Source organism: Dendroctonus ponderosae, unplaced genomic scaffold (genome assembly GCF_020466585.1).
Source record: "Dendroctonus ponderosae isolate FM_Combo_2020 unplaced genomic scaffold, Dpon_F_20191213v2 Dpon_F_20191213_1, whole genome shotgun sequence".
NCBI lineage: Eukaryota > Metazoa > Arthropoda > Insecta > Coleoptera > Curculionidae > Dendroctonus > Dendroctonus ponderosae.
In genome coordinates, this window is record NW_026017110.1 from 11183957 (window position 1) to 11208166 (window position 24210).

General features: G+C 31.1%; 2 protein-coding genes and 1 long non-coding RNA gene across 3 annotated transcripts in view; 2 read left to right on the top strand and 1 right to left on the bottom strand.

Moving 5' to 3' along the window:
- Nucleotides 1–20179, bottom strand: part of LOC109536066 (signal-induced proliferation-associated 1-like protein 1) — a gene marked incomplete in the record, with an annotated part of 80668 nt that extends 60489 nt beyond the window's left edge. The window contains 1 exon segment of the mRNA XM_048661173.1: nucleotides 19763–20179.
- Nucleotides 10801–15090, top strand: LOC109535277 (cytochrome P450 6a2). The gene is made up of 8 exons (XM_048661174.1): nucleotides 10801–11181; nucleotides 12026–12223; nucleotides 12282–12416; nucleotides 12541–12730; nucleotides 13458–13606; nucleotides 13663–13887; nucleotides 13938–14183; nucleotides 14236–15090. Exons 1-8 carry the CDS (start codon nucleotides 10944–10946, stop codon nucleotides 14400–14402), a joined length of 1548 nt encoding a protein of 515 aa, XP_048517131.1. The 5' UTR covers nucleotides 10801–10943; the 3' UTR covers nucleotides 14403–15090.
- A 2308-nt stretch (nucleotides 20180–22487) lies between the features above and the next one.
- LOC125505859 lies at nucleotides 22488–23340 on the top strand. Its single transcript, XR_007282494.1, has 2 exons — nucleotides 22488–22720; nucleotides 23279–23340. It is a non-coding gene; the product is annotated as an uncharacterized LOC125505859 (long non-coding RNA).
- Nucleotides 23341–24210: the final 870 nt, after the last annotated feature.

Below are 24210 nucleotides of genomic sequence, written 5' to 3' on the forward strand. Positions count from 1 at the left end.
GATTTTTTAGATATATGCAATTTTTCATGAAATTGGATAAAATATGCAAAAAATGCATAGATATGCACTTTGCATATTTTCCGCCCTCTACTTATCACTAACAATTGGTCAGTGATAGTCTCTATTAGAGCATAATAGGTGTTTTGAACCTTGTAATGTGACCAATGTCCGACTTGATATTTTCTTTAAGAAAGTAAAGCATTTCAAAAACTTAAATGTTTTGCTCTACCAAAGATTTTTTTTCCTTAGGAACTACTGGATGTTTTAATGCTTTGTAAATTACAGTTCTTGTACAACATATTTTAATTGTAAATTGGTGTTTGTAGTTTGTGTTGAATTTTAAATCTGATGATGGCGCGTTGTCTCGCCGAAACGTAATATGAAATAAACGATATGAATTTTTTTTCACATTTTGACTGAATCCCAGGAAAGGAAAAATATAATAACAATTACACGTAGTCAGGAAAATAAATTAAAATTTCTTTATAGGGCAGTATCCGTCTGTATTTCTGAAGTTCATTTCTCCATTTTTGTCAATAATTCAGAAAGAATTCGCTGACTTTAGGAGTTAGACCTAAAAGTATAATCTGGAAACATCTAAAATCTTATTTTTTACGGTTACAAACAATAAGATTTAGTCTGACAACTGCTAGCTTGAAGAGAATGAATATTCTGTTATTTACAATAATGTGACGCAAACTTCTCATAGACCTCATATAACCATTATAAAATACGAAAAAAATTGTTATGAGAATTTTAATAAAATCTTTTTTTTTCTTTAAATGATATTGTCCAAATATTCTACTATTTTCTGTTGGATATTACTTTAGTTGTTTTTTATTCATATGCCAACTAACAAATATCCTTTTGATCCATGCATAAATAAAATTCAAAAAAATAGCGTGAACGCCATTATTAGATATTATAGTTAATAACCCAGCTGACAAGTATTTAGATTCGCCACGTTGGATAATTTATTAATATTTATCCGGGGAAGTATGTTGATCATTTTGAAAATGGGATGACACTTATTACTTTGTGAGCAAATCAGTTAGCCTAGAACTGCCCGGCCAAACAAAGCATTACGACCAAGTAATACTTTTCCGATATAGCGAAACCGGTAAATGACATTGTTTAATTTTAACGACGAACAAAGTCTGTAGTTGAACAAACGGCTGGTAAAATTGATACTATTAATAAAATTGACTCAGGCGACTGACCAACAATTTTCGAGGGTATTTCCGTTGGCAAGTTAATTGGACATAATCAAGCTAAATAGATGTAAAGCAATTTATGGTCTGCGCAAAATGGGCTCAAGCAATATGTCTTGATGTAATTATGTACTACACATGTACTGCTCATAAAACACTTGTTTCATTATGAAGGAATTTGTGTAGTTTCTAAGAACTTTCCATTTCTCCCACGAAAAGCTTGATAAACAGTGATATTTCAGGAGCATGATAATGTTGTTTTTCTCATGCAAATAACATTTCCACATTATTTTCATGTATCACCTAATTTTTTTATTTTCATCGATTTTCAATTAATATTAAATGAAATTGAATGCTAATATATTAAGCGATTGCAAATAGAGATTTAGTATTATATAATAAACATAGCAAATTAATCTAGTTACGCATTATTGTTTCGGTTGCTATGTGCCTAATCATAATGGTTATCTAGAATCATTGAAGGCAATATAGATTTCTACTCGTAGTTCAAGTTATATTAATGAAATAATACATTCATTTCATTCCAAGTTTAACAAATGATGGTAGACGAGCGATATTTTAGAAGTCAGCTCTTAATGGTCCCATATAAATTGTACATAGGAATAGTAATACCTATCTACAAATAAAACATTCGGATTTTTTAATAGCAGTTGTCTCAACAGTATGTCTGTAACAATCTTTACCTAGCAAGTTTTTGGTTTTAGCGGGAAAGTCAGTTAACGTAGATCCACGCCAATTTCGTGTTAAACAGAAAAAGTTTGTAGAAAAAGCTACTTAGTAGCTTGACTTACACTAAAAACAGGGTGATTCAAAATTGGCATCATTCCTTTTAAGCGGCTATAGGGCCTCAATTAGAGAGTACGAGAAAAAATTAGAAAATTTATAGACGATATTAACAGTTGGCGATCGAATTTCAATTTTGTTATTAAGTATTATTTTGAAATGGTCCCACGTTTGATTGGTAGCTTATTAAAATACTTAAGCATTCGAAAAGAAAAATGACCATTTTTACTTTAAATTACGAACACTTTCGATATTAAAAAAGTACTATCTTACAATTTTTTGATGAAAACTCAAAGAGGCAATGATGTTTTTTGTCATTATCAGGTGGTTACAGGTACAAAGCTTTTGTCTAATTGTGACTTACTTTGACGCTTCTTTTACAATTGCTATTATGATAATTCATGATTTGCTATTAGCTATACAGTAACACAGCAGAAGCTGTAAGAACGCTAGAGACACTGAATGAATGATCTAAAGCTGCTCGGGTTCCAATCCTAGGGGATCAGGATCATTGGAGATAATTGTAGCTGAGCATTCCACGAAAACGCGGAGCATTGCACAACAACTGACACTTTTCCAGGCACCGCGTAATTTTGGGAGATGGAAAAAGGATTCAGAGGACACATTAAATATATGATCTTCCGAACACTGGCACAAATTGAGCACGAGTTAATTAACCGAATAGGAGAAACTGCTCAATTGTGAACCCAGACTGCACGAAGAGTGCTCAATAGAGATGAGCTAAAGCGTGATTTCAAAATAAATGTTATAACTCTGAATATGATTTCTTTTCAACTGTAAATTTAAAATGTGAATGTGATTTCACTTGTGGTTGCCGCTTTTGTGATATAGCAGCGTCATTAAGTGATGGACAATTGTGCATCACTTGTAGAAACAATTTTAAAACATTTCTAATTCATATTTTTTAAATAAATAACTTTATTTAGATATACAACAAATAACATTTTATACTTAAAGTACAAATTATTTTAAGGACACTAAAAAATAACAGCCTCTGCAACTAGCAACTGGCTACACATTTTGTAAACCCATGTAGGTACTCTAAAAGTTCTAGTAATATTCTGGCAAAAAAATAAAATAGGAACAAAAAACTATTGTTTTACACAGATTAGCGTACGTAGATCTTAATTCTTTGTGAACAAGCAATATTTGATTTACATTTTTGATCTGAAAAAAATGTATTTGAGTGAAAATAAGTACAAAAATATTACTTTGCTACTATTCGCGAAAATTTGCAGAATTTATTGATATTGTGGGATGTTGCATTCCATGTGCCGTTCCAAATTGGACGTAATTGTTTTGTAAGATAGTTTTACTTTGCATAAATTGCATTTTGCAAAATTGTCATCTAACGCAGAAAAAAAATTCCACAAAAAAGTAATTTTCCGTCGCTTAGCACAATACATAATAAACAATTTCAATTCGAAAAAATGAACAAAACAGAACCAGGTTACCGATACACAATCAGAATACGGCAAATTAATGAACTGTGCATACTGAAATACGATTCCCAAAAACATCAATAAAATCCAGGCTCAAGGAAACCCGTGAATGCAAGCTTTCATTAACGAACAAAAGAATTTTATTTGGGTTAGTTCCTTCGCCGGACCACATGTGCAACATATGACCACTACACGCAACTCGCAATAGTAGCATTAGCAATAAAAATATAAGTCGCTCTTTAATATCACGTTTTAGACCACACTTTATTTTTACGTTTGTCACAGTTTGTGATTGCTATTTATTAATTGCTGTGAAAAAATCTCAGGTAGTCATTTGTTGCTCAACTCTAGTGCACAATAAAGTGATTGGGGCACAAACATGTTTGAAGTTAAACGGACTGAACTTCAAATACCTCATGCAATTTAACAACTTAATTGTGTTTTATAGGTTGCTGTGGCTCTGTTCCAATTGAGTTGGTTTTGTTCACATGTGTGGCGGATTCAGGTATATCACTTTTTTGAGTCAAAACGGTTGGCAGCACTGACGGCAAAGTGACAACGTTATCCTAACCCCGCAATATTTAATTGCTATTCTCACTTTCTCTGATTATCCATCGTTACTACAGTTTTTAATAGGAATTAATTTTTTCACAATTTTTCCTGTTCTCTCAAATAGCCCCAGACAACTTTGTAATCACCCTGTATCTGTATTTCATTTAAATATACCCCCTAAAAACCGATGCTTTTAGTTTGAAAATAATTTAGTGCAATTATAATTGTTGTAAGCATTACTTGTCGTAGATACAGTTTTAAATATTGATCACACAAACAAAATAATTTCACCTTGATTACACTTATTATGTCTTTCGCTTATTGACAACAACAGACAAAACTTATTGCGTCGGATGATGACAACTTGTTATCAACGACTTTCTAAATGAAATGTATTAGGAACAATGGATTGTAAACAACCAGCAATTGCAATTTTTCTCTATTTGCTCCCCTAGCCTAAAACATCTCAATAAATTTAATTTGAGACAAACTTTGTGGCTACACGAAAACAGTTTATCTGTACACCAAAGTGGAACGATAGACTATTTCGGTTTTGCGGCAAAAATTCAATAATCCAAACACAATATGAATTATCCAAATATGAATTTTCTGATCAAATAACTACTTATAAAAACTGAATTTCTGCCCACAACTTCAAGTTAACAGCAGAGCCAACCTAAACGCAGCATACTCGGAATGCTGAATTTGCTAGGTCCCAGTTTATAATTATTGCCATTGTAATGAGGATTTTCACTCTGTATTCAGACTTTACGTTGTATGTTGTTGCTCGTAATAAAATTGTATTATCTAAGAACAATTTTAAAGGGACTTTGTTTATAATTATTGTTAAATTTGAAAGTTTAAATTAACTGCGGTTAACTATCTATATTTCAAAGAAATAATAGAAGCCCCCACTGTTTTTAACGACACGGATTAATAGTTTAACGAGTTTAAATTCTTCTTCGATTTCATTATGTGTTTGATTAGTTTTTACATCTTCATCAGATAACACATTCAAATACTTTAATTGCTATAAAATTGGTTTACATATTTACTACTTATTTATGGTAATATTTAGATAAAAATAAAAAACCCAAAAATAATCCAACTAAGTAAAAACAGCAATTAACTTTTACGCAAAATAACAAAATTCATTTTTTTTTATTTTATCTACTTGAACAAATTACTTACGAAAAATGAAATATTTTTCTTTATTAATTGATGAAACCTGAAACTGACCTTCATTGCTGACTGGCAATGAACAAGACGATTTTTAAGTTGTTTTGTAACGCTGGTTTGCACTAGTGACTAGTAATTAGAGCGGTTTCTTCAAGTTTCGAATTTACTATTTATAGTTACTTAACGAATTAATGAAACGAGGAAATGATTAATATTGTAATAAGCCGATCAGGGTAAGTTATTGCTAAGCAAATTCTAAACCCTGAGTTTTCCTTAAATGCACCAATTTAGTTTGTAACGCAAAAATTTACTGAACCCTATCAGCCGTCAAATCGGTGTAAAATTTTCAATTTCAAATTCAAATTCCTTTAAGAAGAAAATAGTCACATCGAGAAGACTTCTTTTTAGCTGATGCTACTAATTTAAATTGTAAAAGCAATGTTAATGACCATCTTGAAAAAATTGAATTTTCATGTAAACTAGAACAAGAAATGTAATGATGCATTTTCCACAATTATACAGTACTCCTCTAATTATTAAGTAATTTGCCTGCGTTGCATAGCCTTGTACATATGATATCACATAGTTATGAATAATCCATGTGGTAATTACAATAATAAAGCATATTAAAGCATGCGCTGCACTTGATATAAATATAGGTAATTTAAGGGGATACTTTAAATGTTTATACCTGAGAAATCATTACTAGTCTATAGAATCTAACCCTGGATTTGGTTCTTTAGAATTAAAACTTTGATACTGTATAATAAAGTAATGAATTTCCAACTACTCCTGTGTATTTCGTAACACTTTGAATCGCTAGCAAAATTAGTCACATCAAATCTTTCATATTAATCTAAATGCTAAATTGATATTTAATTTCCTAATAATCCTAATCCCTAGTGTCATCGAATTTCACTGAAATGAGGGAAACTTACTTCAGTTGACTTAGATAAAGACACCCGAATACCCAGTTTACTTAGATATCCGACAATACTAAGACCATATCAGTTAAACACCAACACTAACAATTGCAATAATAGTGATTTGTAAATAAACTATTCCATGGTTCATTGATATTAATTCTGTTGCAATCATCATTATAACTGTCTTAACCTCGGAATTTAATTAATACATTTAATTGAAGGTCAAAATCTAGTAAATATTATTTAAATAATTGCCTTTATTATTTTCATTAAAGCGCTATAAAATAAGTTGATGAGGGAGTCTAATAAAAATATATTTTACTTACTATTCTATGATCCTATATTATGTATTGTATCATAAGGATTTTCAGAGAGACGCAGTTTAAGTGAATACATAAAACTATTACATCTTCCCTAATATCACATAAAGTGTAACACTTTAAGTAATTAAATTTTGATAGAAACGATCATCGAATACTGACTAAATCACTTTAGCCACATTTCCTATGCACCATCAAGTCACTTTTGACTTATACTTTTAAACGAAGACAATGCAAAATAGACAGGCGTAAAAAAGATTGACTATAAATAGAGCAAAGCTTATGTAACCAATTACACAAATGAAAAATGCGTTAACAATAGATCCATATATATAAGCATAACAACGGTGAAAAGAAAACAATGAGCGGAAACATTAATGGAACCTTCGTTTTATGAAGTGGCAAATTTCATTTGCAAAAATTTCGAAATTGTTGTTTCAGCAAAGATAAATGAAGATGTTTTTGCATGATTAAAAGATAAATATAATGAAAGTAAAGGCCACGACAGTATCCTAAAAAATAATTAAAGATCAGATCAGAATTGCAAACTAATTTAGGAAGTTATTGTTTCTATAAAAGATGTGTTCTTTACAGTGTGCATGTGCAAAAACAGTGCAAAACGTTATTAATAAACTCTATCGAAAGAAAAGATATATATTGTGATCAAATTTGCAATAAATTTCGGTCAGAAAAAAATATCTTTTGACTTAATATTTTCTTTAAAAAACCATATCTGGCTCGTTTTTATATCAATTATTTTCTTCTAACAAAACACTGTGTCACTATCATGATAAATAAATGTGAAAGTATTTTTTACTTCATCGGCAAAAACGAGTGTAAAAATTTATAAAAAAAGAAAAAATTATGTCAAGCAGGTGTAGGAAAAAAATTTAAACAGGGCATCATTTGCCCAGTTTAAAAATAAAATGAATTTGTTTTTCTTTTGCTATTATTTGATTTCGGAATAGTCTCACTTCTTACGTTGTTCAAATCTGTTTTTTTTTTGCTTTAGGGATTCTAAAACCGAGGATGGTCTAGCGTTCTTCTATTTGGCAGCTTTATAAAAAGGGATTTTTTCCATGGTTCATAAACCTTCTTTCCTTTCTACTGAAGATTTTCGTATTTGTCTTATACTGTATCCTGACAACATCAGCACACTTGCCATAAGAAGATGTAATCTAAAAATCTGAGGTAAAAGTTGTTTAGAGTTCCAGGTTGCGTGCCAACAAATTTTCGTATAAATTGAAACAAAACACTTTTAATTAAATAAGCATACGCTGATAAAGTAATCGTCATTTAAAAGGATTAAAGAGTGAAAAGGGAAAGATTTATGATAAAATAGTTTAGTTGAATTTAACTATTCATTTACTTAAGTATTTTGGATACCTAAATTACCCACCTTTCGTTTTATTACAAGCATTGCCGTTCTATTATTCAAGCAAGCAGGTCACCAAATGCACATTCACTATACCGGTAACTTACATACTTAGTCATAATAGCTTCTGAATTGCATGTTGACTAAATTAGAAACAACAAATCGTAATTTGCCGGACCAGAACGCTTTCTGACATTGATGGAAGACGAGGATAAAGACCGCATTTCTTGGAAATACATTTTTTACCAGTCTTCACGCCATGCAACTCTCGTTGAGTCATTGGTAGCTGAGAGGTCAACCGGTGTGAAATGTCACGTTGTAAAGGAGAATAACAGAAACACGGTCTATTCAATTCTAGGACTTAATAAAATGTATTAAATCTAGTTCTATGTGTGATTTATAAGCTTGAACTTTTTGGGTGGATCCTTCCCCTGAAGCCACTGGGACTGACTTGAACTGCAAATAATTTGAAACGTATTGTCACAACCTTATAAATAGTCATATTAATTCTCAAACTGAGAATTTTTTAGATGGAGACTAAACCACATCAGCTATTTATTGTTGTACTTACATTAAATACATTTCGTTTTTATTCCACATAGAAAATAGGTCGACTTCTGAACAGAACATGAGAGAACCCATATCAAACCTCAACTGTGTCCTAAAATTACTTTTACGATTATTTGTTAATTTATGAGGCGCTGTCAACTGATCCTATTCAGGATAGAAAAATTATCAAAACCTTAAATGACAAAGAAGGAATAAAAGTGCTTCTGAAAAAGTAAATAAATCAAATAGAGGATAGATTCAAGAAGAGGATAGTTGAGTAGAAATGTCTATGGCAATGCCGCAATATTATCATGTTTAACAAGAGTTTATTGTACTGTACAACAATGCAATAATATCATTAATATAATTAGTATATCCCTACAAACATATACGAGAGTAAAATTGAAGATTTTTATTTATTATTATAATTTTATATTTATATTAAAATAAGACAAAGCTCCTTTTAAAGCATTAATCACAAGCTAAACCACATAAAGGTTAAGTACTAAGTAGTTCGGGCACACTGTTTTGAAATAAGTGGTGTACATAATTGACGGCTGAAATTTAGCAATAAAATGATGTAAAAACTAGAAGTATATTTCGTAAAATGGGACCCGATAATGCATCAATAAAATTAGCTGAGAAAGCTTTTATGTTTAAGTGCTTAATGTGAGTGCTTAATACGGTTCGTCTAAATACAGAAATAAATAAATAAAAATGTCTTCTTTTCTCTGTATTTTCAGAATTCAAATATTCCAGCTACGAAATAAGTATTGAGAATGGAAAGCAGACAAGTCAAATCGAGTCAACATATAATTGTATCTTTTGACCGACACTAATTACTGCTTATTACCAAAAATCAAATCTAAATAGGGCATTCTGAGCCTCACAGTGATCGTGCTATCTTTTTGCCAATTTGAAGCGCCTTGCTAAACGTTTCAAAATAATTTTTTCCCCTTAAAAAAGCTGAATTGTTTCTTCTTTTAACTATTTTGTGGTCGACGTAGAACCTTTTAAAGAATTAGAAAACTCTAACTGTTGCAAATTTGACAGGTTCTCATTATATGTATTAGAACTTTTCTGGGGAATAGTCGATGGAGAAATTGTGGTTAAAATTAAAAGTTTTTATGACCTATTCACGACTTAAATCAACTCTAAAGTAAATCACATACATGATTTTGATCTCATTCGCCGCTACAAATAAACATATAGAAAATTGTTTTAAATACGCAAAATGCTAGACAAATATTTGCAGCTTAACCAAAATGAATGCAGGAATGAGTCGAAAATATGTGCATTTCAGAGAACCACACTGTTGAAGGTGGTTGGGACATCTTTTTAATACGGGCATATATGTATTTGAAAATTCGTTGCTCCAAAAATGATTTTCGTGAATTGTGTCAACAGCTTAAATGTTTTGGGTTCTAAAACCTCTTACTTAATTAAAATCGTAAAAAAGTATAAAATAATTCTTCTCTAAGTCGATTAATGCTTGATTTGCACTTGATATTTAATGTGATTGGTTTTTTATTTCACTCATGCTGTTGAATACTAATTCGGAGCTCTTTCCTTGCCTGAACTGGTAACTTAAAGATCTAATGCATTTATATTTAAGAGAGATTTATATTTAGCCTGAGAGAACCAAGGAACGACTCCCAATTAACCAAACCAAAATTCCCGAAACTTTGCATTAAACCTGTCTAACTTGTATAGCGCAATAAGCAGACGCCACACTCAGCTACACATTTAATTCAGGTTTCTCATCAAATTCCTCACGGCACTTAAAGAAGTAGTTTACATTATTATCGGAACAAGTGATAGAGCTGACAGATCAGATATTGCTTGACCACCATACAAAAAAGTATGTGAACACTATTATTTACATATTTTTCTTGGTGTAATTATGCAAACCGTCCAAATTCGCTGACCTCAATTTTGAAAAACTTGCTTCGCTATTTGCAATTGCAATTTTCAAAAACCATTATCAAACATTTACTGCCGGAATAATCAAGGTTTCTATAGCTTTTAATCCAGCAAACGCTATTAACATGTATTAGTTAAAAAGTGATCTGAAATACACCTAGTTTCTGGTTAAGAGTTTTGCGACATCCAATTAATTATTTCCTTTCAAAATTCAAACCACCCAATATTTTTAGTTTTATTTCAATTTAATGTAGGATCACTCTTAAACCTCACACATCTTTTATGTTTATTTGCTTTTTTGTTAAACAAACATAAAAAACATGTATGGCTAGTACAAAATCAGCAGCACTAATTGCTAGTAACTTCTATTGTGGTACCTAAGCCTAGAAATAAAAATGTCTAATTAGTCTATCAAAATATCTATAATTTCTCTAAAAATGGATGTTGGAAACGTAAATTTAGATAAACTGAACAGAGAGCAAATAAAAGTAGGTAATAGCAAACTCGTACGTCGTTAAGCAAAGGCTTGCTATGGACTTGTTTTCAACTGCTTATCAGAATTGAGATAATAAGTGCATTTTTAGCCATATATAAGTTTGTTTAGTCGTGAATGGTTCAGCAGAACACAGCAGCTAGTCAAAATGCATAGTGCATCTTACTTAATATACTTTCTAATAGTGTTTGTGGGGCTTTTGGGTTACCTTTTCCGCAAAGCCAAAAAAACATACAACTATTGGACGGAACATGGAGTGCCCAGCGAAAATAATACGCATTTATTATATGGCAATCTTAAAGAATCAATTTTATTGAAGAAAAGTGATGCTGAAGTATATGGAGAGTTCTACCAGAAATTTAAAAAAAGGGGACTAAAACACGGAGGTAAGACCAAAATAGAAACATTTTTTTGGGGCTTGGCGTAACGTGAATGAAGATTTCTCTATTCCACACTTTTAAAAGAATGTATCTAGAATAGTTCTAAGAAATACTGCATCTCTACTGTTTCGTGAATTTCTTTACTAAAAACTTGTGTTTAGATGCCTATAAAGAATAAAAGTTCATGTTGTGAATTAAGGTTTCATGACGTCAAGTTAAGTAGTTTTGCGATAAATTGTGACATAGTGTGATTAATCTCATATATCGATAGCACACATTGACTTGCAGGTTTTATTTATATCAAAGACTAAGGACGCAATTGAAAAACAAAATCAGCAAACACTAAAATCTTCTGTCAACTCATTGGAGTCAACAACGTTTTAACAATTTAAGTTATATTAGCGAATTCCAAATTCCATCATTAAAATGCGCTTTTGTCATATTGGTCTTTAAATTTTACCTGCTATTTTTATTTATTTAAACATATAGCAGCACGTCATGTTAATAAGATAACATGTATTTTGATAATATTTCACGGTTTCTTTGGATTTATTTTTTAACTCTTTTTCATATACTTCCAGAGAAACCAAGCTAATTTTGAATTGCCTCGCATATAAAATAAAATGACATAAGTTTGAAATTCGTGTATTTTAGCAATATGTAAAAACTAATAAAAATGTATAAACATTTACATTTGTCTGTCCGACATTTGAAGCAATCTTGTAAGAGTTGCTTAAATAAATTTCACATTCATTCGTTGAAACTTTCAATCGCTTGGAAACAATGATCACTAACAATGCATGCTCTGCTATAATTAACATATTTGAAAAATATATTATTTTTATTGTAGGTGTTTATTTTTACAGCAGGCCCACCTGGATTCTGGTAGATCTTGATCTAATAAAAACTGTACTTATTTCTGACTTTCAATATTTTGCGGCACATAACCCAATGTATTTGAATACGATTTTCTTTAATAACCTGTTTCATATGCAAGGAGAGCAGTGGAAGGATATGAGAAGAAAACTAGCTCCAACTTTTACATCTGGTAGACGAAAATTGTTAAATGTACAATCAATAGTATTACCTTCCATAACTTTTTTCAGGAAAGATGAAAATGATGTTTAACATTCTGTTAGAAAAAACACATGGATTGGCCGATTTAGTTGCCGATATGGCTAGCACGGGAGAAGCTACAGAAATAAAAGAATTAGTTGCTCGGTTTACAACCGATGTTATAGGTAAAAAAAATTAAGCAGTCTGCTTTACTAATACTTACAAATATATTTTTTCAACTACTCTATTTATAATTATAATTTTTTTTTTAAATCATATGGGTACATATTGTCAATCAATTACTTTTAGGTAGTTGTGGATTTGGAATTGAATGTGACTCATTAAATGATGTAAATTCAACATTCTTCCAGCATGGACAAAACATATTCAAGAAGCTCACTCCAAAGGCTGCACCAAAATTCTATAAGCTTATATTACTCAGCTTAGGACTTATGAAACGATTCAATATCAATTTAGATGAAACTGAAGCGTTTTTCAGGTATATTTCTAAACTAGAATAAAAATAATTTCAACAAACTAATCCTCGATGCTGAACGGCAAGTGTAAAATATTTGCCTTTCACAAAATAAGAAAGGATTAACAACATTAATTTTAAACCAGTAAAAAATTGAAGCTAATTCACTTCACTAAATAGTTTATTGACCGGAAAAAATAAACATCCGAATTAACAATTATAATAAAGAATAGTTTGTTTCTAAATTATATTTGGTTATCTCAATTGTCAGATTATATTTCTCACCGTTCATTGACCTCGCATCAAACCTTATGGATATTCCATATAATTAAAGCGGACAAATAATTTTTGGAATAAGAACAAAATATTCTTATTCTCAAAATTATTTTAGAATTTTCGAACTCCAAAATCTTTTCAATTCTATATAATCGAGAATAGTTTTATGAGTTCCCACATGAAATATACAAGTATTTTAGTCTGCTTACAGTAAGCTCTAAATCATTGTGACTTGCATTTAAATCAGTTTTATGCCTTATATCAATAGGTCATATTTGTCAGTGAAAGCACAGTTCGATAAGTGATTGTACCGATGAAGGGCTTACAATAGTCAGAGTCATAATAACGACTTATATTGCGACAGTAATAATGCAGAGCTGGTACTATAGAATAATTTCAAAAGTGAAATTAATGTGTTAGAAATTCTTATCCCATTGGCCAATATGTGTCAGTAGTCACTTGCAAACTTTTCCAGAAAACTTGTTGAAGATACCGTTAAATATCGTGAAGAAAACAAAATTGTTAGAAAAGACTTCCTACATCTGATGATCCAGATAAAAAACAATGGTACAATTACAGATATCTTAAATGATAGCGATATTTTCATCAAATCAAGAGATGAAGGTATGTAGTCGAATTCAGTGTAAAATTAATTTCACAATACAACAATTCTGTTTTAGCCGGTTTGTCTATGGAAGAAATGGTGGGCGAATGTTTGTTATTTTTTATGGCCGGATTTGAAACGTCTTCGACTACACTTTCATTCGTCTTTCTTGAACTAAGTAGAAACCAAAGCATTCAAGAGAAGTTGCGCAAAGAAATCCACACTGTTTTGGAGAAATATAACGGCACACTTTCTTATGATTCGCTACAAGAAATGACTTACTGCGAATGCGTTATAAATGGTAATTTGTTGATAGGTTTTACAGTAGACATTTATTTGGTTTTTCCTTAGAGACACTCAGGAAATATCCGCCTGTAGCAAGTCTTCCACGAATGTGCACAAAAGATTATGCAGTACCAGGAAGTGATGCTCTAATAGAAAAAAATACGATGGTTGTGATTCCCCTTCTAGCTCTTCACAATGATCCAGATTATTTTCCTGAACCAGAAAAGTTTATTCCAGAGAGATTTAGTGCCAAAAATGAAAAAATTCCATTCATTTACATGCCCTTTGGCGAAGGACCACGGCAATGTCTAGGTTTGAAATTGTCATTATTGTTAAACATTTAACTTTCACATCTTGATTTCAGGTTTGCGGTTTGGTGTAATGCAAGTTAAAGCTGCTATTGCGACGCTACTTAATCGTTATAACTTTACTTTAGACAAGAAAACCCCATATCCACCAAAATTCACTCCTGGTTCACCAGTTCTTTCAGTTGAAGAAGGTGTTTGGGTCAGAGCCACAAAAGTAAAATAGAGCTGTCGAAAAACTATGATTTTTGTAAATTAGAATAATTGTTGGATGATATAATAATAAATATATTTCTTAATCCCAAGTAACTTAGAGTATGTCGTGTGATCGAAAGTACTATCATAGTACAACAAAAATTAAAAAACCATTCAACTTGCATTTGATTAACCGATTTGCATTTACCGCATTTGCAATAACCGATTTCAAAAAATGATCCTCAACTTAAATAAAAGTTCGAAGTTTTATGTGCTAAATACTTACCTTTTAGTATTCAAGGCTGAATCTAGAATTGCCATACCTGAAATTTCTATACGTAACGTCTTCCGCTCTACGATTAATTAAGCATACTAATAACCTAATTGTTGATAGATAATAATTGTTTACAGTTAGCCGTTTCAAAGCAAGTTCTGACCTCGTCGGAGTTTTCGATCATGTCGATTTGATGGCTCATCGAAGTGTGTTAACAATAAAATTACAAATCAAGGGGTTAAATTAATAAAATAATGACTTTACGCAAACTTACTTACTTAGCTGATTGAAAAATCGTTTTTCAGGTTCCTAATTTTAAATATAACTTTGTAGGCTACTAGTTTCGAAAATACGGGGTATAGGAATTTCGAGGCTTATAAATTTGACCATTGGCACAATTTTCCCTTGTAAGTATTTTTATTAATATATAACAATTGTTTACTCACGATTTGGTTTTATTATCAGATTAGAAAAAAAAGTAACGCGCCAAAATCAGGTTTGCGTAAGATAATCGTTGGTAGAGTAAAAATACAAGACAAAATTTTGAAAGATCAAAACATAACTAAGTCAAGAAAAATTTTTTCAGTCAACCTTCCAGCACATAAAGCCTTAAATGAGCTGTTTTATTCGACAGTCACATCCATTACTCAATATATGTGGTGGCAATGTTATTCAGATTGGTAGGAATGTAAGAAAACAAAGCAATTGAAAATTTTCTTAAGGTCAATCTCATTTTCGGTACCTAATATGTAAGTGAAGAATAATATATAAAAAAACTTTTTGAAATAAGACTCTATTGACGCTCTAATCGTTTATTCATGCATCAAAAGAAATTGCTTGAATTTAAATTTAAATTCTAATCTTTTATGAAAATGTTATAGATGTTTTAATAAATAACTTAAGCAATGGAAATTCTAAATTTTCTCTGATAGTTTATTATTAAATTAAACAAATCATTAGCTTATTTCATTAACACGTTAGGGTAATAAATAGTCGAACTGTTCACTCATTTATCACAGTGATTTTTTGCAAAGTCTCGCCAATAGTTTAGACTATTTAAACATCTAAGTAGTTGAACGTAAATGTAAAATTGTTGTAAAAAACGACTACCTTTTAAAAATAAACAATATACCTTACTTATAAATACTGGTCTCTGCTCTGTGTGCGACATATTTGCTAATTATTCGTAACATAATTACTTAGTTTCGAATTTGATTATACAAGTTCTTAATTACCGAGTTAAACGGCTTTGAGAAAATACTCGAATAAGAAAATTTTACAGTAGCTAATTTTTATCATCTCGATCGTACAAGTAATTAAATTCAAGAAAACGAGAAACGCTACCGGATCCTTGTATGGAATTGTCAAGTAAGGTGAAGACTTTGAACTTGAACGATTTTAACATAAAAATAGTTTTACTTGATAAATATCGGCTTAGTTAAACGGACTTGGAAATTCCATAAGCCGTAAATGGTTTTTAATAACTTACTGTCCATATCTATGTGCACGTAGGTGCCTAATCATAACTGTCAGATAAAAAATCGTAAAAAATAGTACTTTTCATTATTATTAAGTATTGTAATAAAACGTTTGGCATAACGTTATATATAAATGGCCGCAAAGCCTCTTTTGAGAATATCAATCACGTTTCAGCATCATAACATCTGAAGAGTTATCAAGCCAGTTAATTTTGGAGTATTTATTTATTGATATAAGTGCTATATTATCCATATAACGACTAACAGATAAAAACGAAAATTTACAACTTGGAATATAGATTTGACCATTTAGTAATGTCGATATTTACGTATTCAATTTTGATAGTATTACTTATAAGTATTCAGTTTATTATTGAACAAACAGGAAATGTGCATGGACTATATTAATACGGATAACTGTGATAATGTAGGCCACTAGAGCGATTAATAGTTTTCAAATGGCAGACGGATATTCTATAAGTATCCTCTAAATATGAGTAGGTATAAAGTTTTACTAAAATTATTTACTTTTTAAAAAATTATAGGAAAAGGCCGATTGATAAAATGAATTAAATAACAAATAATATATTAAAGTATGTTATTTCTTATGCAATTGTAATGTTTGTTAATTCATTATTTTCTTTTTGCATTTGCAAAATATTGTTATGATTGTTGTTGAACACGTCTTCCTTCTTGCAACTTATACGCAAGTTTAACACTTACATTTTACCTCACTTGTGTACATTTCAATCTACAGCGCTCTCATTTGAAGGTAACTGTTCAAGTTATTGCGCCAAACTATACTTAAACAATATAATTTTGCGGTATTTATTTTTCTTTTTGCAATTCAATAAAAAAATGTATATACAACAGTCCACTTTTCAGAGATACTATCTATATATTTGATTCTTTTAACGCTGTCACACAGCTGTACTCACAATAAAACTTGCAATAAACTGATTAGTAGGTACGTCGTTTCAGTAAAACTTTTGATCTTTTTAGCTCACACAAGTTTTTTCACATGGATAAGTAAGTAAATTAAGGGGTAAATTAGACAAAACTTTTCATCTTAACGTAGTAATTCTTGCCGAAAAAAAAGGCGAAACTTGAATATGATATACAAGATCAAGCGAATGCATTATGCCACTTGTTTGCCCATTTGAAGGAAGATGATGAAATCAAGCTCCTATGTAAATTAATTTTTTGAAACAGTTTAATTTTTAAATGATTTCTTCGCTGCTTTTTCGTTTAGTTAATATTTTAAGGAAAAGAAAATTAATTCGGTTATTAATTTTAGTTTTGGAGTTGTACATTAAACCCTGCAGCTGAATCAAAGTCAGCCTAATACAGATGGCTCTAAATTTAAAATTAAATTAATGCAACATTGGCGTTTGGAGCGTTTTTTGTTTAGATGTTATTAACATTCGTTTAGTAGAAACGTGAAATTTACCTTTCGAAATATTGCCATGCGAATAGACACTTTCTACAAAAATCTCAGCAATAAACAAAATGAAATCAAACGGCCAAGTTAACCAATGAATCCAACCAATGAAAGGGCGAACAAGCAAACGATTTTATAATCATCTTTATTCTGTTGTTTTTTGCAAAAAAGTGTATGAATGTAGTGTGCTACTGACCGTGAACAAAATCGCGTTCTTAGATGAGAAATATAAAATCATTGTGCCCCAGTAGGGCTTTGAAAATTGAAAACTTTACAATTCGAGGTGGATTTTCATTGTGTGAAGTGTGAAAGTGTAGTGAACTTTTTGAGGATCCTATTTGGTTGAAAATGGAGGATGGGCGCGCCAGCTTGCAAAAAACTGATAAGAATGATATCAAAACTATACATCTTTTAGCTTGAGCTGAGTTTAGTTTTCCGATAAGCGACAACTGAAGTTGTATGGATTCTTTATATTTCTCCCTCTTTGCTTTGTTGATATCAAATAAGTTTGGCTTTGGTCATATTTCCTGCTTGTACTAAACTAATTTTCTTGTTTCTTTCCAGGTCGCACACGTAGCTTTCGGTAAAGATAGTTTGCCCTACTACTTTGCCTCTGGTTGCCGGGTACATGTAGAACTGTTAGCCCCATATTCATCAACTGACTCGTAGGGTGGGTTTGGTATTCATTATTTTCTAGTTTATTATTAAACTTTGGGAATATTTGGGATTTGTATTTTGTACATCAAGCTCATCTGAAGCTTTTCTCTAAAGAACCGTTTCAGGTATGCAAATATGAGTTCCAGTTTTATGTTTATTTGTCAAAAAAAGTCCACCGGTTTAGTTTTGTCTGAATTTTTGAAGGTTTAAAGAGATTTTCACGACATTTGGAGCGCACTTGTACAGTAACCCAAATTGAATACATCTACATAATAGGTATCCAAGAAAACAGTTTTCATGAACTTCAAATGTTTTGAGCAGTTTGGCAACGCCATTCGAAATTTAGCGTGAAAATAGTGATTTTCCTCAAATTTTGTGAGTATTTTTGGCTCAATTTACGGACCATCTAGGTATTTTTTGCTGAAACTGCTTAATTTAAAGTGTTCTTTAAGATAAAAGAAGAAAAAACCAAAAATCACCTATTTTTTTCCAAATTATAGATAATAAATGTTGTTTGTTTCAATAACAGGAATTAAATGGATGTTTAAATCTAGAATGTATCCTAAAACCTGTTTTTTTTTGTAGATTTTCTATGTTTCTCCGCAATTATTTATTTTAGGGAATTATTTGAAGTGAATAAACTTGCCTTTGAGCAAGAGAGAATCCCATATTTTTCAACATGAGATTCTCTCTACCTAGATATTTCGAAAGCGGTAATACCACTTCATAATTCATTCCATTAGAATGAGAATAAATAAAATTATTTTTAATAGATATTACCATTAAATAGATATTCATAGAGAGAGTATCTAAGACATTCAATTTGCATGTCGACAATCTTGTTCACTGTCACTAATTATGTCGCAGATTGAAATTTGTTAGATTATATGTAAGGTCCAGTTGCCAAAAATTTTTGAAAATCAAATTTCAAACCTACGACGAATATTTTGGTTTTTAGATTTAAATATTCTGTCGGATGATTCAAGATAAATTCAAGGTTAACGATGAAGAAACACAAACATGTAAACGTTAGCAACATTAATTTTCCGAAATTAACCAAATCAAGGCTCAAGGGCCATTTTATTATGTATCTTTGTGATTTTGTAACGACGGAAAATCTAAGTATATCCTATCACCACTTATGCCTATTATATCTAGAGTACCGCCAAATTTACAACATGGACAAGCCACATTTAATTCGAGTTTTTTACTGTAAGCACTTACACTTAAAAGTGCAATTTTTTAATAAGCTTAGTACGGTAAGTATAAGCATCGGCACTATAAGAAATTAGCTCAATTATAATCACATATTACACAATTGAGATAATGAATGTTGAACTAATTTACCGTTATGTTAGCGTATAAACAAGGTTATGGCTGAGTTTAAAGTGCTTCTGGTGCTTTCCTTTCAAAAATCTTTAAAGTACCGTGGGTTACAAGCAATTTAAGTTCCTTGTGTTAGTAAAACTTCTACTGTCTACTTTAAGCTGGCATTTGATAACCAAAATTTTACTATTTGAGAACATGGTAGTGCTACTTACGCCTTCGTTCTGAGATGACTTTTTCTGACGAGGCACACAAAACAACGTCACTTTTAAGCCTTCTGATATCCTTTTTGTAAAGTCTCTGAAAAATGCAGAAACCCCAACACAGCAAGAACTAAACAATTGTACTGAAGTCTACTTGGACGGCGATTTAAAGCACTAGTTCCGCGAGCATCAAAAATGTTTGGTACTACCGATATACCATCTACCACAAAATAGACGGTAGGAACTGACCGAAAATGAGACAATAAAAAATTGTCTTTCAAAATAAAGTACAAACAACTACGGCGTCTAATCTAATTGATATTTAAATACTGATAACAAAAATCGGAAAATAAACGGAAAGAAAAAATAAGCGCGACGTGGTAGAAAACTGTATACTGGTGCTGGCTCGGTTCACATCAGTTGGCGTGAAACGTGCAGTTTGCCCAAGCGATGTTTCAGGGAGCTTGAAAAATTGTATCGAACAACCTTGTTAATTGTACTTATGTATTAATATAGTATTGGTAATTATGGCTTGAATTCCGATTAGAAGACCACTAGGCAGTAGCAAACAGTACATACTGTGATCTTTAGTTGTGTCAACATAGAATGTAGGTTTTTTTATATTTGTTAGAGTAAACCACAAATTGTTTGAAATACTCGAGCAACAAAGGAAAAATAATTATACTCTCTAACTTCTGTCAAGTAATCAGCCCTGTGCTGTATAGTAAAGGGTATTTTTAACGGCCACACGTTATAGCAACTTAAGCACTTATACAATAGACCATCAGAGAGACACATCGAAGCTTCTAAAGCTTCACATATCCACATTTTGACCATTTGTCCCACCTCCCACCATACTTGTCTTTGTCTATGATTTGTGTCACTTTCAATTTCTTCTGTTACTTTCCTTTAACTTTTATATAATTCCTCGCAAAGAAGCTACTAAATATTTAAGACTTAGCTTAGATGGAAAGCTCACGTAAAAATAAAAACTGAACAACTAAAACTTAAATATGAAAGCATGTATTGGCTGCTGGGAAGAGGTTCGCAGCAGGGGTTTTTTAGGTGCAACAACAAATAAAAAACTTTCCTTTACCTATGGCCCAAACGCTTTCAAGAGATCATCCAAAAAACAGACAAAAAAATGACTGTTCTTTTTAAAGCGTCAGCTTCCAGATGTGAAAAATGCAAGTGCACTCAAAACCTACAATTTACATAATCATGAATATCGATACTTATATTTTATAATGCTACAGTGCATTTGATGTATGAATATCCAACTTGCCGAAAAATTATTATAATCCAAAAAAATAGTCGTAGCTACTTATTGCAAAACTACGCTCTGATTAAACACAATTGTTTTATTTATTCCTTCGAGGTTAACTTCGAGGGGCGCACGTTAAGTGCGAAAGCGGCATGGCAATTCATAATGTTATTCTGAAGCGATATTTTCAAATATAACGTTCGTCGATAGCGTACGTCTGTTCTAATATAACGGTTTGACTGATACAGCACACCAGTTCGGGCCACATAACGTATTTGACGGATAACATGCACGTTAAAGTTAACGTAAGTGATACAGCACAGGGCTAATTATCAATAATTTTCAAATATTTTAATTTATGAAACTAAGTGTTAATGGAAAAAGTTGTTACTTTAAAAAGAAGCTAAAGTTAGACGAATAAAATTACAAAATTTGAATTGCTTGAAGCTAAATAAGAAAGCAAACTGATCAACATAGGGAAATTATCAAATGCATGTAACACCTTAGCCTAGATGAAATTAATCAAAATGCAAGTAAAGTAACGGCAGCTAGGCTTCTCTACTAGATTTGTCTGTGATTCGGATATGGCATAATAGGATAGAAGTGAATTTCTGTCATGATTATTTTATCTGAATACACAATTAAATTAACTTAAATTGCCTGTCGGTCTAAGCTATAAATTTATTCGGTTTTAAAAGTTCCAGCTTCAGACTTCAGAGTAGGTACTGTAGTGGTTAATGACGACTAAAGCCCGTGTCCCATGCATCCGTTTGTACGATGATACGATGGTACCAAAGTATACTATTCGTACGAATTGACAGATCTCCAACCAATAGAACACTTTTGTGCCATCGTATCATCGTACAAACGGATGCATGGGACACGGGCTTAATGGATGAAAGAAAAATTTTACTGAAATATGATTACAAATACTTTGCTGCAGTTGTTGCAAATGCTTGCTTGCAGTGTTCAAAATTTCTACAAATAGAAATACCATCCCCCTGCTGGTAGTAAAGCAATGTTATTACGGTTTCCAACAACAAATATGTATATAAATACAGTTTTCAATTCCAATTTCCTATTAAAAATGAAATTCTTATGATTCTATAAAACAATCTAAAAACTACACAGACAATTTAATTTCCTTATGACACGATATCGGATAATTATACAGACAATTTTGTTTGATGACTTGTGATCAAGCCGAATGACTAGAAACATTTAATATAAAATTGTTTGCAAAATATCGACAATTTATGGCTCAAATATAAAAGATCGTAAAACTGCTGCGTGTGTTTATATTTCGATAAACACTATTTAATGCCCTTAAACATAGAGCTTTAATTAATATAACTGACTGTTATTCTCTATTGTACAACGATTAGTACATCTTTATTTCTCAGCATACGCCCAACTTAAGCTTTTCCCCTCCAATGGTATAAACAGTTTTTACAAAATAGTATTCAGGAAGCTTTGAAGCAACTGCAAGCCTAAACTGATCCTTCTATAAGGCCTAAACTTCCAACCGATGGATGAGATATTCACGTTTAAAAGCCAACGATTCTTTGTTACCTGTCAAGTATTATGGCCCTTTGTCAAGAAGAGGACCGTATACCCGATTCAGAGAAGGAATTTACGAATTGGGCCTTACAGCTGGTCACCCGATTCAACATACACACATAAGTGAAACCAATTAAGGATTTAAGGTCCGTGTGAGACAATTATTAAATCGTGGTATGGCAATTAGGTCCCCATTATTAATTCACAAATGTTTACGGAAATGGGAAAAATTAGTTTTTATTGTGTAATTGTTCCAAAATGACACTCAGTAATCGTGATCCCTAGAGTAATTTTATCAACTTTTATAAAATTACTCTTTCTATAGAAAGCTTGCCTTTTAATCGACATGAAACTTACTTTAAAAAAAATCAACTTAGTTTTAATCTATTCTTTCAGTTTTAGACATAGACAACATATTATTTAAAAAACTGCACTTATTATAAAAACAGATAATATTATTAAAGCATTATTAAAAACATTATTACAAATACTGGTAAAGCTGAAGTAGTAGTTATGGCTTATGAATATAAAATCAGTACCATTTGAAAACTGTGATTATTGTGAATGACGAATTAAGATTTCAACCTTAATGGCAATTTTTATGGGTGATTTCTAAGTTCCAAATTTTGAACTTTAACATAAATGCATTAACACTATTTAAGATTTCTTTCATCATGCTGACTGAAAGATCTATTCAATTGCAGAGTAATATACAGATGGCCAAGGGTGACGGTACGACTTGGAAGAATAAATCTGTTGTTGTGTACGAGTTTTACTTTAAATGTTTGCTTAGTTCCCCACAATGCCAACAGAGTACACCACCTAATTTAAAGCGAACTGCAGTACAGTGTTCGTTTTGTTTCTTCAGTTATGGAGCTGTTTAAACCAAAAATGTATTATTTTATTTAGTTTTGTTTGGATATTATTGGTAATTTTTTTTCTTGTTTATATGTATCGATGTCATTTAGTAAGGCTAATTGCAAACCTTGTTAAGGAAAGCTTGAAAAAAAAACATATCTAATAACAAATCTAGCTAAATTATAAACCAACTTTCTTTAAACGTTATGTGGATGATTGCTTAATGTGTTTACCCAAAGATAAAATTCAATATACCCTAGATAAATTCAACAATTTTCACGATACTGTAAAATTTACAATGGAAAAAGGATAAAAATAAATTTTTTGGACATAACAGTAAATTATGATAATTCAAGTGAAATAAAAACAAATTGGTATACACAAGAAGTTTGGTCGGGAGGGTATCTAAACGATAATTCATATGCACCCCAAAAATATAAAATAGCGAAATAACTGCACTTACGGATAGAGCTATAAAATTATCACACTCAAATAACAGACCAGAAATTAAAAAAAAATCAAAAAAATATTACTTAATAATAACTACCCGTAAAAAATTTTCTGAACCAATAATAAAGCGAAGAATTAACAAAATTTACATCTCAACTAAATATAATAATAATGAGGAAAAATGAAACAATACATAAATATATATATCACTACCATATATTCCATATATCAAAAAAAGAAAACAAACTAAAATACTAAAACCACACAACATTATAATTGTCGAAAAAACAAAAAACAACTTATCAGCTGAATGTTTCACAAAACTAAA

Bases quoted from the DNA above. Each gene is read 5' to 3' on its own strand.
- LOC109535277 (XM_048661174.1), top strand. From the start codon at position 10,944: ATGCATAGTGCATCTTACTTAATATACTTTCTAATAGTGTTTGTGGGG. The intron at 12,731-13,457 runs GTATATTTCTAA...AAACTTTTCCAG, and splicing joins GAAACTGAAGCGTTTTTCAG to AAAACTTGTTGAAGATACCG. The intron at 13,607-13,662 runs GTATGTAGTCGA...ATTCTGTTTTAG, and splicing joins CATCAAATCAAGAGATGAAG to CCGGTTTGTCTATGGAAGAA.